Source organism: Panthera pardus, unplaced genomic scaffold (assembly GCF_024362965.1).
Source record: "Panthera pardus isolate Hobbes unplaced genomic scaffold, ASM2436296v1 HiC_scaffold_1, whole genome shotgun sequence".
Lineage (NCBI taxonomy): Eukaryota > Metazoa > Chordata > Mammalia > Carnivora > Felidae > Panthera > Panthera pardus.
The window spans coordinates 43,808,571-43,833,782 of record NW_026526654.1 but is presented as its reverse complement, the minus strand read 5'-3'; the positions used below and the strand labels follow the sequence as shown (position 1 = coordinate 43,833,782).

The 25,212-nt window shown below is 36.5% G+C and overlaps 1 protein-coding gene across 4 annotated transcripts in view; it reads left to right on the top strand.

Moving 5' to 3' along the window:
- PIBF1 (progesterone immunomodulatory binding factor 1) overlaps positions 1-25,212 on the top strand; it is a 201,878-nt gene that overhangs the window by 139,928 nt on the left and 36,738 nt on the right. For all 4 annotated transcript variants that reach the window (XM_019437172.2, XM_019437173.2, XM_053898793.1 and 1 more), the window contains exon 14: positions 1,562-1,664. In XM_019437172.2, coding sequence (XP_019292717.2) covers positions 1,562-1,664 — 103 coding nt within the window. The remainder of the gene's footprint in view (positions 1-1,561; positions 1,665-25,212) is intronic.

Sequence of the window (25,212 nt, the reverse complement as noted above, 5' to 3'; positions counted from 1 at the left end):
TCCCGCATCATTCTCTGTGCTGACAGCTCGGAGCCTGGAGCCTGCTTCAGATTCTGTGTCTCCCTCTCTCTCTGCCCCTCCCCGGCTCACACTCTGTCTCTCTCTCTCTCAAAAATAAATAAATGTTAAAAAAAATTTTTAAATGATTGTCAAAAAATAAGGACTGTGTATTTTCTGCCTCTAACTTTAGCTGATTAAGACAAAATCTTATGCCAGTTGGAAAGATAGAAATTTAGAAATGAGCATATCTAAACAAACTCCCCAATTTGCTGTATAAACTTTTATCAGAACTCATCTTTTTCATTTGGAATAACAAGGCCTTAGAAATGGATATATAGGATGATGTTTAGCATTATTTTCAGAATTTTTTGTCTGCATTCCTTTATCCAAGATTAGGAAATATTTAAAAATATAATGGAATTGTTCCTGTTCCACATATAAATAAAATAATTTTATTTAAAATGAAAATATTTTAGGGGCGCCTGGGTGGCTCAGTCAGTTGAGCGTCCGACCTTGGCTCAGGGCATGATCTTGGGTTCGTGAGTTTGAGCCCTGTGTCGCGCTCTGTGCTGACAGCTCGGAGCCTGGAGCCTGCTTTTCATTCTGTGTCTCCCTCTCTCTCTGTCCCTCCCCTGCTCATGCTCTGTCTCTCTGTCTCAAAAATTAATGAAAATATTTTATGCCGTGTCATTATATAACATCTTGGCCTCTCAGATTCCACAGCTTTTGCAATTCAGATTAATTCATATAGAATATGAAAATATGATAAATAAGAAATTATTAATTTTTTAGAATCACAGACAGGGTCTTTGGAGCAACATGTCTTCTCAACAGTATTAGCAGTTCTTTAAAGAATTCTACCCCTTTTTTTCCCCCTAGTTTTTAGGAGGAATGATTTTATAACTGAACTTTTTTTTTTTAATTGTGTCTTAAAAGTGGAATTGGGGTATTTCATGTTTAATGTGATGTTAAATACTAAAGGTTACACTCTGTACAGTAAGTTGTGATCATGTGATAGTCAGAAGGTGATCTTTTACTACTGAGACATTCCCCATGTTTCATGCATCTGTTTCATCTCTACTTTCAATGGAAACTCTATTCAGTTGTTTTTTGTGTTATAAAAGGCATCAGGTTGTGTGAGGGAAACACTGAAGCTTTTCAAAGTGCAGGCTTATTATTTCAACTAATTGCCTGATTTGTTTGTAAATGGGAAATTTTTATAAAAACGGAGAAAGCTGTAAATTGCTGTCTGTGGGCTTTTCAAGCAAGTATAATGTAACTCTACTTTCATAGCAAGGGCTAGAAGCCATTACTGCAGTAATCAATATATCACAGTTATATTATTATGGAGATTTTAATGTTACTTTCAAAATTCTGAGCTGTTTGGATATTGGTCTTCCACTGTTGACACCTGATAATATTTGACTCCATATTTTTTCTGTAAATATTTAAGAATTACTAGGAAATGGTAAGTCAATTTTTAAGCACACAAACACATTTTTAATATCCTAGATAACATTCCTCTTTTTTAAGCATTAATTTTCTTTCTTCATTCTGTTAGTGTCCACTTGGCAAGAAGAGTGCTTCAGTTAGAAAAACAAAACTCACTGGTTTTAAAAGACCTGGAACATCAAAAGGACCAAGTAACACAGCTTTCACAAGAGGTAAATAACTTAAACAAAAGAAACATATATAAAGAATCACAGTGTTCATTTTAATTCTCTGTTACTCCTTTGTCTATCTTCTGAGCAGTTTTCAAATAAGCTGTTTGCTAGTACAAAATGATGTTACAACGTACAAAACTAACCTACTGTTAAAGCCTTATAAAACATCGTGCAGTGTATGGTAAAACTAAGATCAAAAAAGAGATTAAATGCCCAGACTAAATATAAATGCAGACTAGACAGGCGGAGCTTTGATTTCTGAGAGTAGCAACTGGCAAAACGGGTTTGGCGATTTTAGGTGGCATTTTGAGTTTTTTAATAAAACCTCATCTTAAAAATTTTTTCTTAAATTTTAATTCCAGTGTGGTGAACATGTACTGTTATCTTAGTTTCAAGTGTACAGTATAGTGATTCAACACTTCCATACATTACTCAGTGCTCATCAAAATAAGTATACTCTTAATCCCCTTCACCTATTCCCCCATCCTCCCCCACCACCCCCCCCACCCACTTCCCCTCTGGTAGCCATCTGTTTAAAACCTCATCTTTTAAAGAGATGAAAAATTATCTATTAAACACACACTTAACTTGGTATACTCTTAAGCTCTCAAATTCTTTGGTACATGATAGTTCCCAAAGTATCTTTTAAAACTCAGATTCATATTTCTTATTTTCCTTAGCCTTACGTCATCTAAAAAAGATACATATTTGTACATGGTATTTTTAATCCTTTTACTTAACATCTAATTACATTTTTCTGTACTTCTGAAATTCGAGTAATAAAATAATTATAACCAAAGATGTCACCTCATTAGTATTCCTTTTATTTCCTGAGTTTCAGCATAACAAGTTTTTTATGTTAATAATTTAAAACTTCGATCTTATAATAAAGGGATTTTTAGAGGCATATATTAAAGACTATCAATACATATCATGTATTCTTTGTTTTCTGAAGGACCTGTTCATATTTACCTTTATAGTACCCTCTATTAAAGTACTTTTAATAATGTGACATTAGGAGGATTTCTGTGCTCAAATTCCAAAAGACCAGAAATCACTTCCTACTACGGGGCCCGACATAGAGTTACACTTGGGATGGAAGAGTGTCGTGCCACAGCCAGCTCTGCTGGCAGGAGTGTGAGGCACAGCCAGATTTGGAGCATTTCTTGTGTCTGTGGAATAAATATTCCTACCACGACTAACTTTGAGCTGCCAACATCACGTCACTGCACACAGAATAAAGATACTCAGTAGCACACTGTTACATATTGTCCCCACCATACAGATACAATAGACTTGGATAAACTGAAGAGCATAGATAATAGTAAAATAATTAAAAATCCATGACTTTGAAAATTTGTTCCCTTTTTTTAATAAAATTAATTTTACTGGGGCGCCTGGGTGGCTCAGTTGGTTGAGCGTCCGGCTTCGGCTCAGGTCATGATCTCATGGTTCTTGAGTTCCAGCCCCACATCAGACTCTGTGCTGACAGCTTAGAGCCTGGAGCCTGCTTCTGGTTCTGTGTCTCCCTCTGCTCCTCCCCCGCTCATGCTCTGTCTCTCTCTCTCTCCTTCAAAAATAAATAAAAACATTAAAAAAAAATTTTTTTTTAAATAAAATTGATTTTATTGGGGCACCTGGGTGGCTCAGTTGGTTGAGCATCAAACTTCAGCTCAGGTTGTGATCTCATGATTCATGAGTTCAGGCCCCACATCGGGCTCACTGCTGTTGGCATGGAGCCTGCTTCGGAACCTCAGTCTCCCCCTGTCTGCCTCTCCCCTGCTCACACTGTCTGTCTTTCTCAAAAATAAATAAACATTTAAGAAAAACATGTCTTGATTTTAAAAATAAAATTGATTTTATTGTAAATTTAAAGTTTTTAATATTAGATGTATTAACATTCAGCTCACAAAATTCCTGAAAATTTACTAGTCAGCTGTCAGAAACTACTGTAAGCCAGCACTACTACACCATGAAAGGATAAATAAATGATTACAGAAACCAATGAGAGGTTAAAGAAATTTCTGTTTGCTAATACATTATACATCACTCATGTTTGTTTTAATTTCAGAATAACCTATCAAACATATTTCTAAAAAAAAGTAAACTTGTCCATACTTGTATAGGTACATATCTGCACGTCATAATATTACCTTAAAAAAAAATAAATAAAACTACCTTCCTGAACACTTCAGTTCATTGAAATAGGAATTGTTTTTTAAGTTTATTTATTTTGAGAGAGGGAGAGGGAGATAGAGAATCCCAAGCAGGCTCTGCGCTGTCAGCACAGTGCCCAATGTGGGGATCAATCTCGCAAACTGAGATCATGACCTGAGCCAAAATCAACAGTCAGACACTTTTTTTTTTAACGTTTATTTATTTTTGAGACAGAGGGAGACAGAGTGCGAGTGGGGGAGGGGCAGAGAGAGAGACACAGAATCTGAAACAGGCTCCCGGCTCTGAGCTGTCAGCACAGAGCCCAGTGTGGGGCCCGAACCCACAAACTGTGAGATCATGACCTGAGCCGAAGTCAGGCACTCAACGGACTGAGCCACCCAGGCGCCTCAAGAGTCAGACACTTAACCAACTGAGTCACCCAGGCGCCCCCATTTAAGGTAAGCTGTTGGCTTATATTGAGAAAAAGATTTAAATACTGAAATACATGTGATAGAAAATGGTATGATACCTAGAATTTGCTTTTAAATACCCTGTAAAAAGTGGGGGAAGGGCTCATAAATCAAAGAAGAATCTCAAAATCTCAATCATGTTTGGAGCTGGGGGAAGATTATATGTGGATCTATTATTCAATTCTGTACTTTTATGTATGTTTGAAAATTTTTCATAAGACATTGGGAGAAAGAATCAGTAACCGTATCTTAAAAGTTTTATGGCTACCATAGTATATAACTTTTGCCTTAAGATTGAAAATAAAGTATTATAATCTGAAATATTCTGCCGATTTAACTGGTTTTTGCCTCACAAAAATTATACTGCTTAAATTGAAAATATATAAACTAATTATCTGAAAGATGATAGTATTAGTACAGTCAGTATAGCAACTGACTATTCATGATACATGGTGAAAAAAATAGAGAAGGAAATTCTCTCAGGATCTATATTCTTTTAAACAGTTTAAATATTAAAACTAGCTTGGAATCTTGAGAATAATATACAGATAAAACAAATAACTAAAGCTAGAATCACCATTGAGTTAAATATGTTATTGAGAATATGTCTGAGATTAAACATAAATGAATTGCCAACATGAGAATGCTAAAAAATAGTCAAAATGAAAACAAATATTCCTTTTATAGTGGCTTTATTGAGGTATAATTGACAAACACTAAGCTGCACATACTTAAAGTGTACAATATGATAACTTTTGACACATGTATACCTGTGGAATCACCAAAATGTGGATAATGAACACATACATCACCCCAGATGTTTCCTTGTGCCCCTTAGGAATCTCTCCCAAACTTCCCTGTCCCCAAGATGGTCCTCAGGCAACCACTGACTTGCATTCTGTCACCATAGATTGACCATGTTTTTGATATTTTATATAAATACAGTCATAAAATATGTGTATATATTATGTACACACATTTTTTTGGTCTGACTTGTTTCACTCTGCCTAATCGTTTCAAGATTCACCCATAGCCCTTTTCATTGCTGAGGAGCATTCCATTTATGGGTATACCACAGTTTTGCATTCATTCACCTGTTGATGGGCATTCAGATAGTTTGCTGTTTTCGCCTGTGACAAACAATGCATATATGGATATCCATGTGCAGTCTTTCTATGAACGTATGCTTTTGTTTCTTTTGGGTAAAGACCTGGGAGTGGACTAGGTGGATCATGTGGCTAAGGGTCTGCTTAATGTTTTAAGAAACTGCCAAACTGGTTTACAAATATTTGTGCCATTTTACATTTCCACCAGCTGCATACAAAAGTTCCTATTCTTCTACATCCTTGCAAAGACTTGATACGGTCCGTGTTTTTAATTTTAGCAGTTCCGATAGGTGTGTCATGGTCTCTCATTATGGTTTTAATTTGCATTTTCCCTAATGACTCACGACAGTGACCATCTTTTCGGATGCTCTTTGCCCTCTGCTCTCACTGGGAGAAGTGTCTTCAAATGTTTTGCCCATTTTATCACATTGTTTTCTTATTATTGAGTTTTGAGTATTATTTGTTGATTTTAGATACAATTCCCTTATCAGATATGTGATTTGCAAATATTTTCTCCCACTCTGTGGCTTGTTTTTCCATCTCTTAAACATGTTTAAAGAGCAGCTTTTGTCAAATCCAGTTTATCAATTCGTGCTTTTATGGACTTTGTTTTTAGTGTTGTATCTAAAATATCTTTGCCTAACCCAAGGTCACAGGGTTTTTGTCATGGTGTTTCATAGTTTTAAGTCTGTAATCCATTTTTAGTTTATTTTTGTATTGTTTGCAAAGTATAGATTGAAATTCACTTATCTGCACATTGAAATCAAATTGTTCTCACATCATTTGCTGAAAAGACCTTGTTGAAAATCAGTCATAAATGTGTGAATTTGTTTCTAGACTCTCTGTTTCCAGTTATCTAATTTGCCTGTCTTCATGCCCAGACCACACTCTCTTGATTTCTGAAGCTTTATAATGTCTTGAAATTAGATAGCATTGGTCCTCTAATTCTGTTCATTTCAGAGATTTTCAGCTATTCTGTATCCTTTGCATTTCCATATGAATTCTGTAATCATTTCTACAAAGAAAAAAAGAAAAAGCTGGGTTTGATTTTCATTGGGATAGCATTGAATCTACAGATCAAGTGGGGAAAATTGACATCTTAATAATATTGAAATTCTATCCTATTAATTGGCCATATCCTGCCATTTTTATTCTTTAGTGTAAAGGTTTCACATCTTTTGACTAGTCTTTTTTTTTTTTAAGTTTTTTTATTTATTTTTGAGAGAGAGAAAGAACAAATGAGGGAGGGCAGAGAAAAGATGAGAGAGTGAATACCAAGTAGGCTCCACACTTCAGCACAGAACCTGATGCAGGGTTCAAACTCATGAACCATGAGACCGGGCGCCCCTTGACTAATCTTAATGTTGTATTATGTTTTTCCATTCTTCTACTTTTAACTTCCTTATGTCTTTATAATTGTCTTATAGGCATCATATGTAGATGGATCTTAGTTTTTTTTATCCATTCTAACAAAACAGGACTTTAATTGGAGTTTTTAGAACATTTACATTTGATGTGTCTCTTGATAAGTCTGTCATCTTGCTATTTGTTTTTTATTCATCCCATCTATTCTTTCTTCCCTTGTCCTTTTTTTTTTCCCCTGCCTTCTTTTGGATTAGCTGAATATTTTTATCATTTTATATGATCTCATTATTGGTTTATTGGCTTGAACTCTATTATTACAGTACTTTCTTTATAGTATATATCTTTAACATCATCTCATTTCATTTACTACATCATGTATAGTTTAAAAGCCTTAAAATAGTATACTTCCATTTGTCCCCCCGCCCAGCTTTTGTGCTCCTGTTGTCATATATTTTACTTGTACATGTAGAAACTGCACACAACATTGCTATTATTTTTCTTTAAGCAATTGACAATTTTTTGAAGAGCTATAGTATGAGGAAAAGATACTATATTTAACCAAATAGTTACCATACCTGGTGTTCTTTATTCCCTTGTGTAGATCCAAATTTCCATTTGGTATTATATTGCTTCCGGTTGATGTATTTCTTTTCACAGTACCTATAGAACAAGTCTGCTGGTAATGAAGTCTTTCTGCTTCTGTATGTTGCAGAAAGTTATTTCACCTCTTTTTGTTGTTTCTTGTTTTTATATGTCTTACTATTTTTAACAGAATTTAAGATTAAAATGTATTTCTGACAGTTATGTTTACTAAGGCAAAAAACCCCGGAAGTATACATTTAAGGGTTCACTCTTTTATGACAATAAAATTCACACATAAAAACTGTACAGTTCAGTGGCTTTTGGTGTGTTTATAGCATTGCACTATCACCGCTATCTAGTTACAGAACATTTTCATTACCCAGACAGAAATTCTGTACCCATTAAGCAGTCACTCCCTATTCTCCCCTCCCCCCCAACCCTGGCAACCACTCTGTGCTTTCTGTCTATGGATTTGCCTGTTCTACACCCTTCTATAAATGGAATCATGCAATATGTGGCTTTTTTTAATCTGGCTGCTTTCATTTAGCATAGTGTTTTCAAGATTCATTCATGTTGTATCATCTATCAGTACTTAATTCCTTTTTACGACTAGATAATATCCCATTGTACAGATGCATCATATGTTGTTTATCCATTCATCCATTGATGAACATTTGGGTTATTTCCACCTTTTGACTATTGTGAATAGTGTTGCTATAAATATTCAAGTACAGGCATTATGTTTGTCTACCTGTTTTAAATCTGTGGAGTAAACACCTAGGAGTGGAATTGCTGAGTTCATTTTTGTTTTACAAAGATAATTTTCCCAGGGTAAAAAAGTCCAGATTGGTTCTTTTTTCCTCTGTCTCTTTTTCAGTACTTGAAAGATGTTGCTCCACTCTCTTCTGGTTTGCATTGTTTCTGCCAAGAAATATGCTGTCTTTATCTTTGTGTCTCTCTAGGTAATGTGTCTAATGTCTCTAGAATTTTTTAAGATTTTCTTTTTTTCACTAGCCTTAAGCAATTTACGATGTGGTTGTTGTGATTTTCTTTATGTTTCCTCTACTTGAGTTTTATCAGACGTCTTATATATGTGTGTGATCATCAGATATGGAAATGTTTCAGTCATATGTCTTCATATATTTTTCTACCTTACCCTCTGTTTCCTTCGGACACTCCATTAGACATGTATTTATACTGCTTGAAGTTGTCCTACAACAGAACAGATGCTCTTCTCTTCATTGTTTTCTGTCTTTTTCTGCCTTTCCTTTTGCATAATTTCTCTTAGTATGTCAAGTCCACTAGTCATTTCTTCAGTGTAAAATCTGCTGTTAATCCATTCTAGTGTTTTACGTCTCAGATATTGCAGTTTTCATTTCTAGTTCTCTTTTGTATCTTCCAGGTCTACTTAACCTTTTCAGACTTTATTTTCTTCAGCATAGGAAATACAGTTTCAATCACTATTTTGATATTCTTATCTACTGATTCTATTATGGTGGCTGCCACTTCTTGGTTAGTTTCAGTTACATTGACCTGTCTCATATGTGTCATATTATCTTGTGTTTTTGCATGCTTACTAATTTTTCACGGGATGACAAATGTGAATTTTACCTTACCGCTAAGTATTTTTGGATTCCTGTAAGTGTGTGTTAGCTTTGTTCCCCAACATGGTTAAGTTTCTTGGGAAAGATTTGGCCCTTTTAAGTCTTGCTTTTAAGCTTTTATAAGCAAAGAAGCATTGATCCTAAGGCTACTTTTTTTGTCCCCTCCACTACTGAGACCAAAGTCTTTTGAATAATCTACCCCACGTCCTATGAATTAATAAGTTTCCTACTTTGGATAGTGGGAATAAGTAAATTCCTGGCCCATATGGTCTTCAGAAATTGTTCTTTCTAATCTTTTCAGTGGTTCTATCTCAGTCTCTGGTATTTTCTTTACACACATGCACTATTCAATGCCCAGGTGCATACTTAAGGGTGAATGTGTGTACATTTTCAGAGTTCTGTCTTTGTACAGCTCTCTTTTCTTCAGCACTCTGCCGTAGGAACTGTAGCCAACTTGGTGTCTACATCTAGCAGCAGATCCTTAACTTAGGGAGTTTGGCAGGCTCTGCTTTGATTCCCTCTTCCTTAACTACTGCCTGGAAACTCTTTCCGTAGAGTGAAGTGGGGCAACTGTAGGGTTACACTCAACTTGTTTGTTTCCTGTATCTCAGGGTTCACTGTTCTTCATTGTTTGATGTACAGTGTCTTCAGACTGTTGTTCTATTAGTTCGTTCAGTGTAAAAGAGAAAAAATTATTGGCTTTCTTTTTTGTATATATGTATATCACCTAATTTTCAAGAAACCACCAACTGGGTTAAATAAGAATGGAGTGTTCATAGGCAGTAATCTCCTTGATATCAGTCTTGGTGTTGTTTTTCTGGATCTTACTCCAAGAGCAAAAATAAACAAATGGGACTACATCAAACAAAAAGCTTCTGCACAGCAAAGAAAACCATCAACAAAATGGAAAGGCAGCCTACTGAGTGAGAGAAAACATTTAGAAATCGTATATCCAATAAGAGGTTGATATCCAAAATATATAAAGAATTCCTACAACTCAACACCAAAGAAAATCCAATTTAAAAAAAAATGGGCAAAGGAAAAAAAAATAGGGGAGCCTGGGTGGTTCAATTGGTTAAACAGCCAACTCTTGATTCAGCTTAGGTCATGATCTCACAGTTCATGAGTTCAAGCCCCACATTGGGCTCTCTGCTCACAGTGGAGAGCCTGCTTCAGATCCTCTGTCTTCCTCTTTTTCCACCCCTCCCCCCCCTCAAAAATAAATAAGTGTCTTTTTTAAAAATAAGCAGAGGATATGAATAGATACTTTTCCAAAGAAGACATACAGCTAGCCTATTGGCACATGAAAAGATGCTCAACATCACAAATCATCAGGGAAATGCAAATAGAAACCACAATGAGATATCACCCCACACCTGTCAGAATGGCTAGAATCAAAAAGACAAGAAATAACAAGTGTTGGCAGGGTGTGGAAAAAAGGAAACCCTCATTCACTGTTGGTAGGAGTGTAAATTGGTACAGCCACTATGGAAAACAGTATGGAGGTTCTTCAAAGTATTAAAAATAGAACCACCATATGATCCAGCAGTTCTACGTCTGGATATTTATTCAGAATATTCTGAATTCATGAAAACACTAATTCAAAAAGAGGTACAATATTCATTGTAGCATTATTTACAATAGTCAAGATACAGAAACAACCTAAGCATTGATCAATGGACAAATGGATAAACATGTGGTCTGTATACAATGGGATACCATTCAGCCATAAAGAAGAATGAAATCTTGCCATTTGCAACAACATTGATGGAACTAGAGGGTATTATGCTAAGTGAATAAGTCAGACAGAGAAAGACAAATACTGTATGATCTCACTTATATGTGGAATCTAAAAAACAAAACAAATGAACAAACAAAACTCTTGGATATGGAAAAGAGTGTTGGTTGGCAGTGGGAGGGAGTCAGGAGATACAGACTGCTAGTTACAAAAAGAATAGGTCATGGCGATGTGGTGTGCAACGTGGTGACTAGAGTCAGTGCTGTTGTCATGCATATTTGAAGGTTGCCAAGAGAGTGATTCTTGAAAATCCTCGTCACACACGCAGAAAATTTTTAATTAAAAAAATTTTTGTAACTTTTTATGGTAACAGATGGTGACTAGACTTATTGTGATGATCATTTCACAGTGTGTGCAAGTGTCAAATCCTTACATTGTACACCGAAAACTAACATAATACTGTATGTCAATATATCTCAATTTTTAAAAGAGAAGAAAGGGAAAAAAGGAGTGTCGATGTGGGGAAGAAGATCTAAGCTAAATCATAAAGCATGCCACATTACCATCAGACTTGTTAAGCCTCAGCTTTCTTGACTCTTGGCACTTGCTCTTACTTAATCTTTTTAGTCATTTAGTAAATATTTATCAGACTCCCACTATACTCCACCACAGATAACAAAAGAGTACATGTACATCTTAACATGTACAGTCTTGTTCACAAAGGCCTTGTCTTCTAGAATAAGCACTTAGAGATTTATCTGTTATAACTAACTTATTTTAGAAAAGTTGTCTAGAAAATGGAATCTGCACAATCTCAAGTGACTAAATGCCAAGGTTCAGTTACCTGGAATTCTTTACATAGAAGCCATTGAGCGAAATCCAGGTAATTTGTTACAAAGCTTTAGATTGCTACATTTAAGAGAGATTTTTAAGATGCCTGGGTAGAATAAAGTAGAACTCTGTGTACTAACTTTAAAAGATGTTCATAATGTATATTAATAAATTTTTTCCAAAAAGGAAAATTGCAGAATAATTTGTATTGTATTTCTCTGCTTGGCCTTTGAGTGTGTGTGTGTGTGTGTGTGTGTGTGTGTGTGTGTGTGTGTGTGTGTCTAGGGTGTGGAATTGTGTTTCTAAGCATAGAGAAAAAGGAAGAGCTCACATAATATACACCTGTCATGCCAAGGGCACACAAATACAACTAGTCCTGCTGTATGAATATTAAAACATTTTATCAGAGTAAACTTACAGGGAAGGAATTCCAGAGCATATACCATCCCCAAGTTCTCTTCTCACAGAAAAGTGTGCTTAGGCCTGGTGTAGGTAGTCTGGATGCACCACAGAAAGTGACCTGATAGAGGGGCTCCACACCAGAACATTGTACACACCTAAAGAGAAGGTTAGGGAACATCTAATTGCCTAAGTAACAATGGGAGTGGGAGGGAGCTTTTGGAGGCTATTATCTCTTTTAGCTATTCTAGTAGAATAGGAAATGAGCCTCCACGACCATCCATATTTGTCTCTCAAACATTAAACTGTGCTTACCTCTGAGATTGGGAGTGGAGAAGTATGGAATGACCAATTTATACCTTATGCATTTTTGAATTGCTTGAATTTATTCTAACTCACATGGAATTTTTTAAGGCATAGATTTGGTGATCAACAATATCTGAATCATAGCCGGTATAAAGTAAATATTGATGCATTAGATAGATCATTCACATACCTTATCTACCAAACTTACGTAGATTTCTAAAGATGAAAATAAGAGGCAAAATTCTACTTTTTAAAATACATCTATAAACAGTATTTATAAACAGATTATATTCCAGCAATATTCTTTGTACCCAAAATTTCGTTGCCAAGGAAATATATATATGGATACCCATATATATATGTATATATATATATATATATATATATATATATATATATGCTTTAATATATGCATAGAGATATTTGGAATGGTAAAAACCAAAAGAAATCATTCATCATTGATGATAATCACAGTGGAGGGCCACTCAAATTCTAGATGGATGAAAGCGATCTTTTGAGTGTACGTTCCCTCTTTTTAGCTTAAATTACTTATTATGTGCATGTGGTATTCCCTTCTCCACTCCCTTTCTTCCTCATCTCCTTTCTTCCATTTCATTATCAAGAGCAAGTATTTGGAAGAGTATGAAATTGTTCTAGAATATCAGACAAAGGAAAAATTCAGAAGCCTCTAAAAAACATAACATACAAAGTTTTAGGACTGATAAAAGGCAACAGAAAGGGTGTCTAATACATGCTCAGGCAAGGAAAAAAGATGTGACAGGAGTTTCTGTTTGATGGAGTCCTTGAAATACTTGCCCGTGTGTTCTACTCTATACCAGCGATATTGGGATATGTGATTTCTACAAACGTAGTATAAGTATCTAAATGAGTAAAACATGTGCTTTTGTCCTTTGAATCACCTAACAACTGCTGAGAGTGTTCTCTCAGCACCCCCAGTGTACCCAGGGTCTAGAAAGGAGTCTGTAGCACACAGGTCCTACAGCTCCACCTTCGTATTCTAAAGGAGGAGACGCACCTGCCAGCCACACCACCAAATCTCTTTAAACTTCAAAGCCAATCTTCCCTTCCGTATCTCTAAGCCTTTGTTGATGTGAGGAAAAAATGCACTATTTTATGTACCACCAAGGAGTAAGAGCAGGAGATACTTCCAATGAAACTGCAATACAATGCTTTATTATCACTCTAATGTTTTTTTTTTAATTTTAAGCACACATTCTTTTAGACTTTGAGCAGTGTCTTTTATCATATATTACATACAGTTTCTATCCTTTTCTTCTTCTAACATAAACTTTGTGCTGAATGTGCCAAATCACATCGGAATCATATTGGAGACATTTTAAATGGCAGTTAAACTCAGCCTATGACAGATTAGCCATACTCAGAACTCAATTGAATTCAAAGTAGAAATAGCTAAGATCAAATCTGCATGTGCAGACTTGATGAGCAGCGATTGTAAGAGGCTTCCACTTTCATAGAAAAGATGAAAAATAGTATGATTTATGGGTTCCCTTTGCCTCCCAAAGTGTTTTCCTGAAAGTTTGTTGATACCTAAAAATTCTTTTAATAAAGAACAGTGCTTTTATTTCACTATTAGAAATACGAGGCTTAGGGGCGCCTGGGTGGCTCAGTCGGTCAAGCATCTGACTTCAGCTCAGGTCATGATCTCACGGCTAGTGGGTTTGAGCCCTGTGTGGGGCTCTGTGCTGACAGCTCAGAACCTGGAGCTCAGAACTTTGGATTCTGTGTCTCCCCCTCTCTCTCTGCCCCTCCCCCAATCATGCTGCTCTTCCTCCTCCTCCTCCTCCTCCTCCTCCTCCTCCTCCTCCTCCTCCTCCTCCTTCTCTCTCTTTCAAAAATAAGTAAGCATTTTTTAAAAATTATAAATACAAGGCTCAAAACATAAACACACTGCCTGATTTTTTTTTTAATTTAGCAAGTAAAGTTTATCAGTCCATCAAAATTCTTTCTTCTACCCAGAACTGTCCTCCATACTATGGATCGTGATTTCATTTTAAAAGGTCCCTTGCCTACCAGACAGTGTCCATATTCTTTAGCATGGCAAAGAAAGCCAGTTTGATCCTAACCTACTTCTCGTCCTCATCTTCTACCTCCCCTCTCCCCAGTCCTCACTTGCAACCCCTCCTACCCCAAGTAACATGTCTCTTGCTCCTGCTGCCACCACTGTTACCTTCCTACTTCTCAGTCTCCATTGTTTACTTTTTTCTGATTGTTCCATAAATGTGGACAGCCCAGACATCTGTCTTGGCACTGTTCTCTGTGTTTCATGGCTTCAGCTACCAGCTACAATATCTCTTCATTGTAGCCTTTTTTTAATAAGTTAGAGATTTATGCAGTCAGCATAGATATTACCAGAATTGAAAGAATGCAAAAGGAGTGTTCAGCAAGTAACGGGTTCTCCCTGTTCTTTTCATACCACCTTCTGAACATCTCTACTCAATCTCCTGTTTTAGTGCTACTGACTTGGTACAACCTCTTATCTATCATCTGAATTAAATTAGGAACCATCCTAATGGTTGGAACCATCCAATAGATTGGCATTATCTCTGTTTAGTCCTCTACCCTGTTGGCCAAAATGTTCTTTCTAAATAAAAATCTGTTTTTGTTTCTCCCACAGTTAGTCTTGTCTCTGTTCACTAAGAATAACAATATATAAGACCTCCCATTGTGCTACCCCTGCCTACATACCCAGTTTCATCGTATATTATGCCACACACGCACGCATGCACACACACAGCCGTGCTTCTGTATACAACTACTTGTGTTTCTCCCCACGTCTGTAACTTCTTCTGCTTTACTTGAATTCTCCAAGCACTCTGCGCTATTTCATGCCTCTGTGCTTTTGCACACTCCAGTCTCTTTGCGCAGTGTACCCATGTCTGCATCGCAGGTGCTTGTCTTTCAGTATCAAGTGTCACCTACTCTATCAAGCCTTTTTTGAACTCCAGGCAAAAATGACTTATGTCTCCCCATGATACCATATATACCAAGATATATTTAGATAGAGATGTTGTTGACATAACTGTCTGTGTGCTTCTTAAGAGGAAGGATTCTTTTGTATTGGTCTGAGTTGCTTAGCAGCACAGTGCCTGTTTCTAGTAAGTAGTAAGTAGATCTTTGTTGAAGGAATAACTTCTGGTTTTGATAGGTCAAAGTAAATAAGAGAAGTGGGGGATGCTAGAATGAACCTGAAGCAGATTAGAGGTACCAACCAAGAGGCACAGAGGATGAGGGAGAAATCAGACCTGCTAATTAGAAAGAAAACTTTAGTTTCTTTTTAAGTGTCAGAGACTCAATCATATGCTTTATGTCACATATGGAACCAGAGCAGCGTAAATACCAGCTCCACCCACCACCATCATGAAGAAAAATATTTTAGTTACATGGAATCGGTAGTATCATCAACTTTTATTGAAAACACTGGAGTTTTTTCTCGGGAGCCTGGGTGGCTCAGTCAGTTAAGCCTCCGACTCTTGGTTTGGGCTCAGGTCACCATCTCACTGTTTGTGGGTTTGAGCCCTGAGTCAGGCTCCACGCTGATGATGCGGAGCCTGGCTGGGATTCTTTCTCTCCCTCTCTCTCTGCCCCTCCCTGGCTATCTATCTGGCTATCTCTCTCTCTCTTTCTCTCTCTCTCTCTCTCTCTCTCTCTCTCCCTCCCTCTCTCTCTCTGTCTGCCCCCCCTCAAAATAAATAAACTAAACTTTTTTTAAAAATCACTCAATAAATGCAGATGGGCTTTTTAATTCTATGTTTCATTTATTTTTCTGCTAATGGCAATAGTATTGATAAAATCAGTATTTTTATTAATAAACGGCATTTTAAAGAAATAGTAATTTCCCAACTGGAATAAATAATGCTTATTTTGCCTATGTGGAAATATTCAGAATGAACCATCCAAATGAATTTTAACACAACATGGTAAGATTTTGTAATGACTATATAAGTAATTTTGTGAAGTAACGGTGGTAAAACTGTAATTCTGGAGAGTAAACACCTGCTCTTCCCAAATGTAAAAGTACATTTAATTGCATACAAACTAATCATCTTTTTTTTTATATATATTTTTAGTTTATTTTTGAGAGAGAGAGAGAGAGAGAGACACACACACACACACACACACACACACACACAGTGAGTGGGGGAGGGGCAGAGAGCGAGGGAGACACAGAATCCAAAGCAGTTCCAGGCTCTGAGCTGTCCGCACAGAGCTTGACATGGGACTAGAACTCACGGACTGTGAGATCATGACCTGAGCTGAAGTTGGACACTTAACCAACTGACCCACCCAGGCACCCTACAAACTAATCATCTTAAGAAAAGTATGGAAAACTGGGTATTTTAAGGCTAATAAAAACTTCAATTTAACCAGAATCATTATATTTAAATCAGAGTACATGAATTACTGATAAAATTCACCTAATTTGTTGAATCTGTATAGAAAAGCAAAAGGTAAGCAATATGTAATAAGATAATGGAGATAAACATTTAATAGCAATGAAAATAGTCTCTTAAATTTTTTGAATAAATATTTCATTAAAATCAAAATTATTATATGTATATATAATAAATAAATAAAATAAAATAAAATAACATAAAATAACATAAAATAAAATAAAATAATGGCTAGCTATTTTGAGTGCTTGCTTTAATACCAGTCATACATACTATCTCATGAAACCATAGGAGTATTGCTTGGGCTAACTAGTATGTTCAGAGTGTGAGGTAAACTCAGGGGAGTTTACCAGCTTCCCAGGCTTCCTGAGGCCTCAAAGAAGCCCTTTTGTGTGAGTGCAGGCTTCCATTAGATTGGAAGGTGTATCAGAGAAGAATCAAAGGAGAAGAATGACCAAGATGCAAAGTCTACTCAATCTGCTCTTAGGTTTTTCATGGATTCGCCGTCGCCACAGTTAGCATATCGAGTGCTGTAATATATGATACCTCTGCCCTTAAGATCTGAAATTTTCACCAGGTGATAAAGCCCACAGAACACTGTCCACAAAATTGACCTGAGACTGATTTGGATTTTGACTGCTCTGAATGCAAATTTTGTCCTTTATGGGGTGCCTGGGGGCTCAGTCGGTTAAGTATCAGACTTCAGCTCAGGTCCTGATTTCACAGTTCGTGAGTTCGGGCCCCACGTCAGGCTCTGTGCTGACAGCTCAGAGCCTGAAGCCTGCTTCAGATTCTGTGTCTCCCTCTCTCTGCCCCTCCCCTGCTCTCTCTCTCTCTCTCTCTCTCTCAAAAATAAATAAACATTAAAAAATTTTTTAATAAATTAGCCTTTTCATTTTAATAATGATGAACATATATTTATCTACCCTATGAATGACTAATTTATTTTACGGACAAAACATTTCCCTTTCATTTTCTAACAGCTCTGTGTCTAACCTTGCCAAGTGCTTAAACCAAGAAGTCTTTGTTATGGCTCATTCTGGAAAAAACTCAATTACATGGATTCAGGATAATATAGTAAAATTTGTTCTGTAAACATGCTTTTTATAGGTTCACACACCAGCTCATGTGAGTGGGTGTGTGTACCGAATGCCAGCCACCACTGAAGTAAGGGACAAAGTGATTTATCTATAAATTGTGTCCTGTTTACACATCAAACAAATTGTTTAAACTTTTTACCTTACTGATGTGCCTTGATAACTCATGAATGACTACATTTTTCTCATTTAAGAGCTGTTACAACTCAACACTGCAGCGCCCTCCCCTCTACCATCAGGATTGTCATACAGTTGAACCACGTTAAAATGAATTTCTCAGAGGGAGCTTCAAGGGGGCAAGAAATTTAAAACACTTGAACTTGAAAATTCCATTCTCTGACTCTAATCTCCTGTCCTTCCAGCTCTCCCAGTCCTTTCATTCTCACTAAATCTGTGCTTTATTTGCACTCAATACATGTTCCACATTCATAAACTCTGTATTTTCCAATCTGTCAGGCCCTTCTTGGCTTCACTTTTCTTTCTACCCAGCCATGACCTTACCAGCCATCTGAGCACTACATTCACTAGCACCTAGATTGCTTTGTCACTAATTCATCCATCAGGCTTTTCTTGACATCGCTACCTTTCACATAGCACCTTACAGGGCAACGATAGTTACCCTGTAAATACTTAATGGAAGGAAAGAGAGAGGGAGAGAAAATTCTTTGGTTTTGTGGTAATATGCTGAAAATTTCTTGTGGAAATGTGTTACTGCTTGAAAGAATTACAAATTCATATTGTTGAACATCAACCAGAACCTCATTCCTACTGCCCACTGTTTTTATTTTTCTGCATCTGTCATGTTTCCCATTATCTTCATTGCAGGTCACTTCCACTCAAAACCATCACTTCCATCATCTCTATCTTCCTTATTAGGTCATCTAAATTTCTTTCTCTTAAGTCTCTGTCACCCAAGGATTTTTGTAGTATCTTCACTTTCTCTCTTTTTCCCCCTTTTGGTTTCTCTTCAAAAAAATGAGAGAGAATGAGAATGTGTGTGTGTGTGTGTGTGTACACACAGAGGTAACTTTCAAAAATTAACCCCTCTCTTTATACCTTATTCCTTCTGTCCCCCCGATCCTCTGTTCAGCTCTGCCCTCCGTTAGTGATCGCCAGTGACTTCCTAATTGACAGTGTTCTCTTCTCAGTCTCCTGATCTATGGCATGACATTATAGATTTTATAGATAAGCTAGAAATTCTGTTCTCTCTTTGCTTGACAACACCATTCCTCTCCCATGTCTTCGTCTTCTTCCAACCCTATAGTGTAGCTGTCCCTCACATATCTGCCCTTTGTCCTATTCTTACATGTCACTAGTGATTCTCAAATGCTAGTGAATGTAAGAATCACCAAAGATTCTTGTTTAAAGTGTAGGTTTCTAGGGGCACCTGGGTGGCTCAGATGATTAAGCATCCAACTCTTGATTTCATTTCAGGTCATGATGTGATTCATGAGATAGAGCCCTACATCGGGCTCTGTGCTGACAGCTTAGAGCCTGCCGGGCATTCTCATTCTTTCTCTCTCTCTCTCTTCCTTCCTCCATCCCTCCAAAATAAATAAGCATTTAAAAAAATAAAATAAAATGTGGGTTTCTAGATCCTGCCCTCAGAGATTGTGATTAAGTAGGACTGGAATGAAACCCATGAATCTGCATTTTTAACAAGCTCATCTTGTGACTCTAATAAAAGTGATGCATGGCCACACTTTGAAAAATAATGCTCCACAGCCCTTTCTATTCTGTGACTTATAAGTAGATAGTCCCTTGCATCCATCACTGATTGCTCTGAAATATTTAATGTCCTACTCATGAATTTCATCTTATTATCTGTTCTTTCTCCTTTTACCTCATTAATATCTCCTTATTACCATACTTTGACAATCTCGGGACCAGAGCAGGGCTGATAATCAACTAGCACTTGCTTTTGGTTATTAAAACAACAAAATATTTGCAAGAAGACTGCACACAGCTGTTGTCCCAAGGCCCTGAGTGTCATTCCTGTCTGTACTGGCACCTCTCCGAGATCCCTGCGACCTCCTCACCATCCACCAACAGAGATACCATACGTGGCACCTGCCCCAGTGCAAAGCTGGTGCCTTAAATGGTTGAATTTTATCAGTTAAATATCACTCCTGTTAAAGATGAGATAATTAACCATGTGAGACACAGGATAAGAAGCTGGTTTTAATGGGAAGGATAGTAAAGTCAGGATATAAGATGATGTGCAGTCCTGTTAAACCTGCTAAAATAGTTGGATGGAATAGCCTGCAGCAAGTCCAAGATGACCAGAGCTGTGCTTTCCAAATTTGACCAATTATCAGAAATATTGATTCAGTGGGACTGGGGTGGGCCCCGGAAATCCGTTTTTGAACATTTTCCCCAGTGATTCTGATGACTTAACTAGGTTTGAGAACTGCTTTAGATTGAGAACACAGAGAATTAATACTAAAGTGTTGCCCCTTATTGGACCTCAAATAGGCATTTTACATTCCTTGGCACCATCAAAAAGATTAGATAGGATATATGGAATTTTCCTCACAAACTACCACCAGTACTAGAAAGTGTCATTTGTATATATTTTAAATAGAAATCAATTCAGTATTAAATTCTATTCAACAGAATGCATTTTGTCTCTGGCAGGAAGGAGCTCCATTTCTAGAAGTTTCTTTGAAAATAAACTCCATAAGAAAAAAAAAAATCCCACATTTAGGAAAAACACAACAAAATGTGATCACCTTTATATATTTAATTTTAAGAGAAAATATGTAATTTTAGATTATCTAAGAACAAGTTAAGATTTGAATTAAAACATGTAATTATGTTTTAATCAGCCGTTGCTTGTCTCTGAATCATGTGTACAGTTTATTGAAACAAAGGAGGAATAACAATTCTGTGGGCACCTGGGTGGCTCAGTCGGTTGAGCATCCAACTTTTGATTTTGGCTCAGGTCATGATCTCACAGTTCATGGGATCAAGCCCCATGTCGGGCTCTGTGCTGACAGTCCAGAATCTTCTTGAGATTCTCTGTCTCCCTCTCTCTGCCTATCTCTCTCTCTCAAAAAAAAAAAAAAAAAAAAAAAATATATATATATATATATGTAATTATGTTTTAATCAGGTGTTGCTTTTCTCTGAATCATATGTACAATTTATTGAAACAAAGGAGGAATAACAATTCTGTAAAATGTTGTGTCATGGGTTTAGTCCTGAGTCATTTATTACGTATATGATTCTTGAGTCACTAATTACTAAGGCTTTCCTATAAGGAAAAGATTGCTAACAATAGACAAAGTAAGTGATTGTGAAACTTTTAATACTAATTATTATGGTTACAGAAAGACTTTTTAAAATCACATTGGAGGAATTAAATTCTGTCAAATTACATTTATTTCAAAAATAGGTATTAGCATCACTTTTCATCGACAAACGTTATTTTTCGTGAGGAATTAAAATACATTTTGGGATTTAGAATCTTAAAAGTTTATAAAAAAATATATTCTTAAAACTGACAGCACTATAGTTATTTTTATTATCCGGAGAGGGAGTAGTTTCTAGGTTGTATATTAAAGATACCTTTTAAAAGTAAGGCATTGGGGCCCTTAATTTTGTTTACAGTACTGAAACCTAACATATGTAATTTCTGTGATGAAAAAAAAAAAATGGAACTAAAATAATTAAGACTAATGACTGCTGTTATTCTTTTATGCAGTTGAATTTAGATCCAATAAGTTTCAAAAATAGCACATTCTAGACTACAGCTAACTGCGATTTGTAAATGCCCTTAACGCTTCCCTCACGTTGCACCCCAGCCCCCACCCTGCCCCCCTGCCCCACCCCACCCCACCCCACCCCGATTGTTCTGCACTTTGAAACACAAAGCAACTTGTCAGTTCAGTTTATTCAGTTAAGGTCAGTTCCGTGAAAACAAAGTCAAGGCAATTGTTTGATTTAATTGACTAGTGAAACTGGTTATACAGGTAAGAAGAACTCAGTTTTATTTTTGTCCAGCTGCGTATTTGAATGTTCATAAAGTAACTTAGTAGAGTAAGTAATAAGATTCCAGTGACATTGTAATAAATTTAAAAGAACGGTTACCAAAGCAAGGAAAAAGGACACTAAAACCCAAACTATAGAAAATATTCATGGTATTTTTTTCTTTATGGCATTGCTTCTTTGTAATGAATCATGTTCAAAAAATGAAGTCTTCTTTTTTTTCACTGTTCGTTTCCTTATCTTTGAGGAATTTCTTTTCCTGGGCTAATGTAACCAAAAGGAAAATTTTAAATATAATTTAGTCAAATCATTTAAATAACTTTTACAAAGTAGTCCTCAATCTGCAAACAGATATTCTACAGCAGCTAGCTGGTCAACCACCTTTTGGCTTCACTCTCCTCCTTACCCACCTAGACCTCAAGGCTGTTCACTTTGACAATGATTGTTTCTGCCTTTGATTCTTCTGCCTTCCTCTGTACCCTCCATTATATCCATCCTGCTGTTCTCTACACCTTCAGCTTCTGGGCTGCTAGTCACTCATTTCTTTTATGTGGGTACTAAAATAAATGATATGTTTAGATCTTAAAATATATATCTATAAATCTTGTAGGGGCACCTGGGTGACTCAGTCGGTTAAGCATCTGACTTCGGGTCAGGTCATGATCTCACGGTTCGTGGGTTTGAGCCCTGCATCGGGCTCTGTGCTGACAGCTCAGAGCCTGGAACCTGCTTCGGATTCTTTGTCTCCCTCTCTCCGTGTCCCTCCCCTGCTCACGCTCTGTCTCTCTGTCTCTCAAAAATAAATAAAATGTTAAAAAAAAATAAATCTTGTAAATGTAACTCACTTGAGGAAAAAAAGTCATTTCTTGTCCCAGAAAAAGAGCAAATCTTTAGCCTCCATTGAACTTGTTAGGAACTATGAAGGAAAGAGGAAAAAATAATGAAACATATACAAGGCTAGAATTTTATTGGCGAAGAATATTTTAAGGTCATAAAGTAGGAATTTTGTGGCAATTTTGTTCTGTGTAATAAAGTACTCCCTTCCCCACCCCTCATTCTTATAATAGGTGTTTACCACTTCTGTTGTGATTTGTTCAGTTTTTGCATATCCAACTTTAGAATACCTTTTCTGAGAAATCATTAGGTACCAAAGTAGGGGCCTATGGATACTGACAGCGCTGTGTGTGACCTGCATCTTACATCTGCTTAGGAAAAAAGAGCAAATGCAATAAACAACAACAACAACAAAAACCAAGGTTGGTTGGATATATAAGTTAATAAAATCCTTAAGAAAAGAATCTTGGTCTTATGTATCAAGAGCATTACGTTGTCCTTAAACTTAGTGCAACTTCTGTTATGAAAAAACTTCACAAAGAAAACATTAATTAAAGAAAAAAGTAATTTGGAAGTCTGTTGCAACATTATTTATGATGCAGTTGATAAATTGATAACATCCTAAAGGTTTATTACTATAAGCAATGTAATTATGGTATGTTGGCTTCCTAGACAGTTTTGTAGCCATTAAAATCGTAAATTAAGTTACTCTGAGAGCTTGGAAAAATAATAAAGGTAAAGTGAAAAGGTCTAATATAAGATTGTACATAATGTACTAAGAAAAAGCAATCCAAAAGGAAATTACAAAAACAAATCCACTTATGATAGCATCAAAAAGAATAAAATCTAAGCTTAGGAATAAATTTAATCAAACAGGAGAAGGAGTTGTACACTGAAAACTACACAACTTTGCTAAAGAAATTTTAAAAGACCTAATAAATGGAAAGACATCTCATATTTATAGATTAGAAGACTTAATATTGCTAAGATCACAATACTGCCCAAAACAATTTATAGATTCAGTATAATCCCTATCAAAATCCCAATAGCATTTTTTGAAGAAATAGAAAAACCCATCCTAAAATTCCTATGCAATTTTAAGGGACCCTGAATGGCCAAAACAATCTTGAAAAGGAAAATCAAAGTTGGAAGACACACTTCCCAGTTTTAAAATGTACCACAAAGCTACAGTAGTCAAAACAGTGTTGTACTAGCATAAGGATAGATAGATAAGACTAATGGAATAAAATAGAGAGTCTGGAAATAAACCCTTCATATATGGTCGAAAGGTTTTCAATAAGATTGCTAAGACCATTCAATGGTCTTTTCAACAAATGGTGCTGGTAAAACTGGATATCCGCATGTCAAACATTGAAATAGAATCCTTATCCTACTGTCTACAAAAATTAATTCAAACTGGATCAAAGACATAAATTTCAGAGCTAAGAATGTAACACTATAGAAGAAAACATTGAAAATTTTCATGATCTTGGGCTTGGCAGTTGTTTCTTAAAAATGATACCAACTAGGAGCGCCTGGGTGGCTCAGTCGGTTAAGCGTCCGACTTCAGCTCAGGTCACGATCTCGCGGTCCGTGAGTTCGAGCCCCGTGTCGGGCTCTGGGCTGATGGCTCAGAGCCTGGAGCCTGCTTCCGATTCTGTGTCTCCCTCTCTCTCTGCCCCTCCCCCGTTCGTGCTCTGTCTCTCTCTGTCTCAAAATAAATAAATGTTAAAAAAAAATAAAAAAAAAAAATGATACCAACTTAGGATTCTCTGTCTCCCTCTTTCTCTGCCCCTCCCCTGCCGCTATCTGTCTCTCAAAATAAATGTTAAAAAATAAAACGATACCAAAAGTATAAGCAACAAAAGAAAAAACTAGGTTAGTTGGACATCATCAAAATTAAAGACTTTTGTGATCAAAGGACATAATCAAGAGAGTGAAAAGACAACCCACAGAATGGGAGAAAATATTTGCAAGTCATATGTCTAATATGGGTTTAATATCCAGAACATAACTCCCAGGGGCACCTGGGTAGATCAGTCCGTTAAACATCCGACTTCGGCTCAGATCATGATCTCACAGTTTGTGAGTTTGAGCCCCACATCGGGCTCTGTGCTGACATCTCAGAGCCTGGAGCCTGCTTCAGACTCTCTGTCTCTCTCTGTCTCTCTCTGCCCCTCCCTGGCTTGTACTCTGTCTCTCTCTCTCTCTCTCTCTCTCTCTCGCTCTCTCACAAAAATAAACATTTTAAAAATTAAAAAAAAGAAAAAAGAAAAAAAACTCCCATAACTCCACAACAAAAAAGCAGACAACATAATTGAAATTATGGGCAAATGACTTGAATAGACATTTGTCCAAAGATACACAGTGACCGATAGGCACATGAAATAATAGTGTTGGTGAGGATGTGGAGAAAGTAGAACCAAGTGCATTGCTAATAGGAACGTAAAATGATGCAGCCGCTGTGCAAAACAGTTGCCTGTTCCTCAAAAAGTTAACTATAGAAAACAATTTTTTTTAACTTTTTAAAAAGTTAAATATAGAATTACCATATGACCTAGCAATTTCACTCCACTTCTAGCAGATATTCAAAGGAATTGAAAATGGAGACTCAAACAGATATTTATACACCACTGT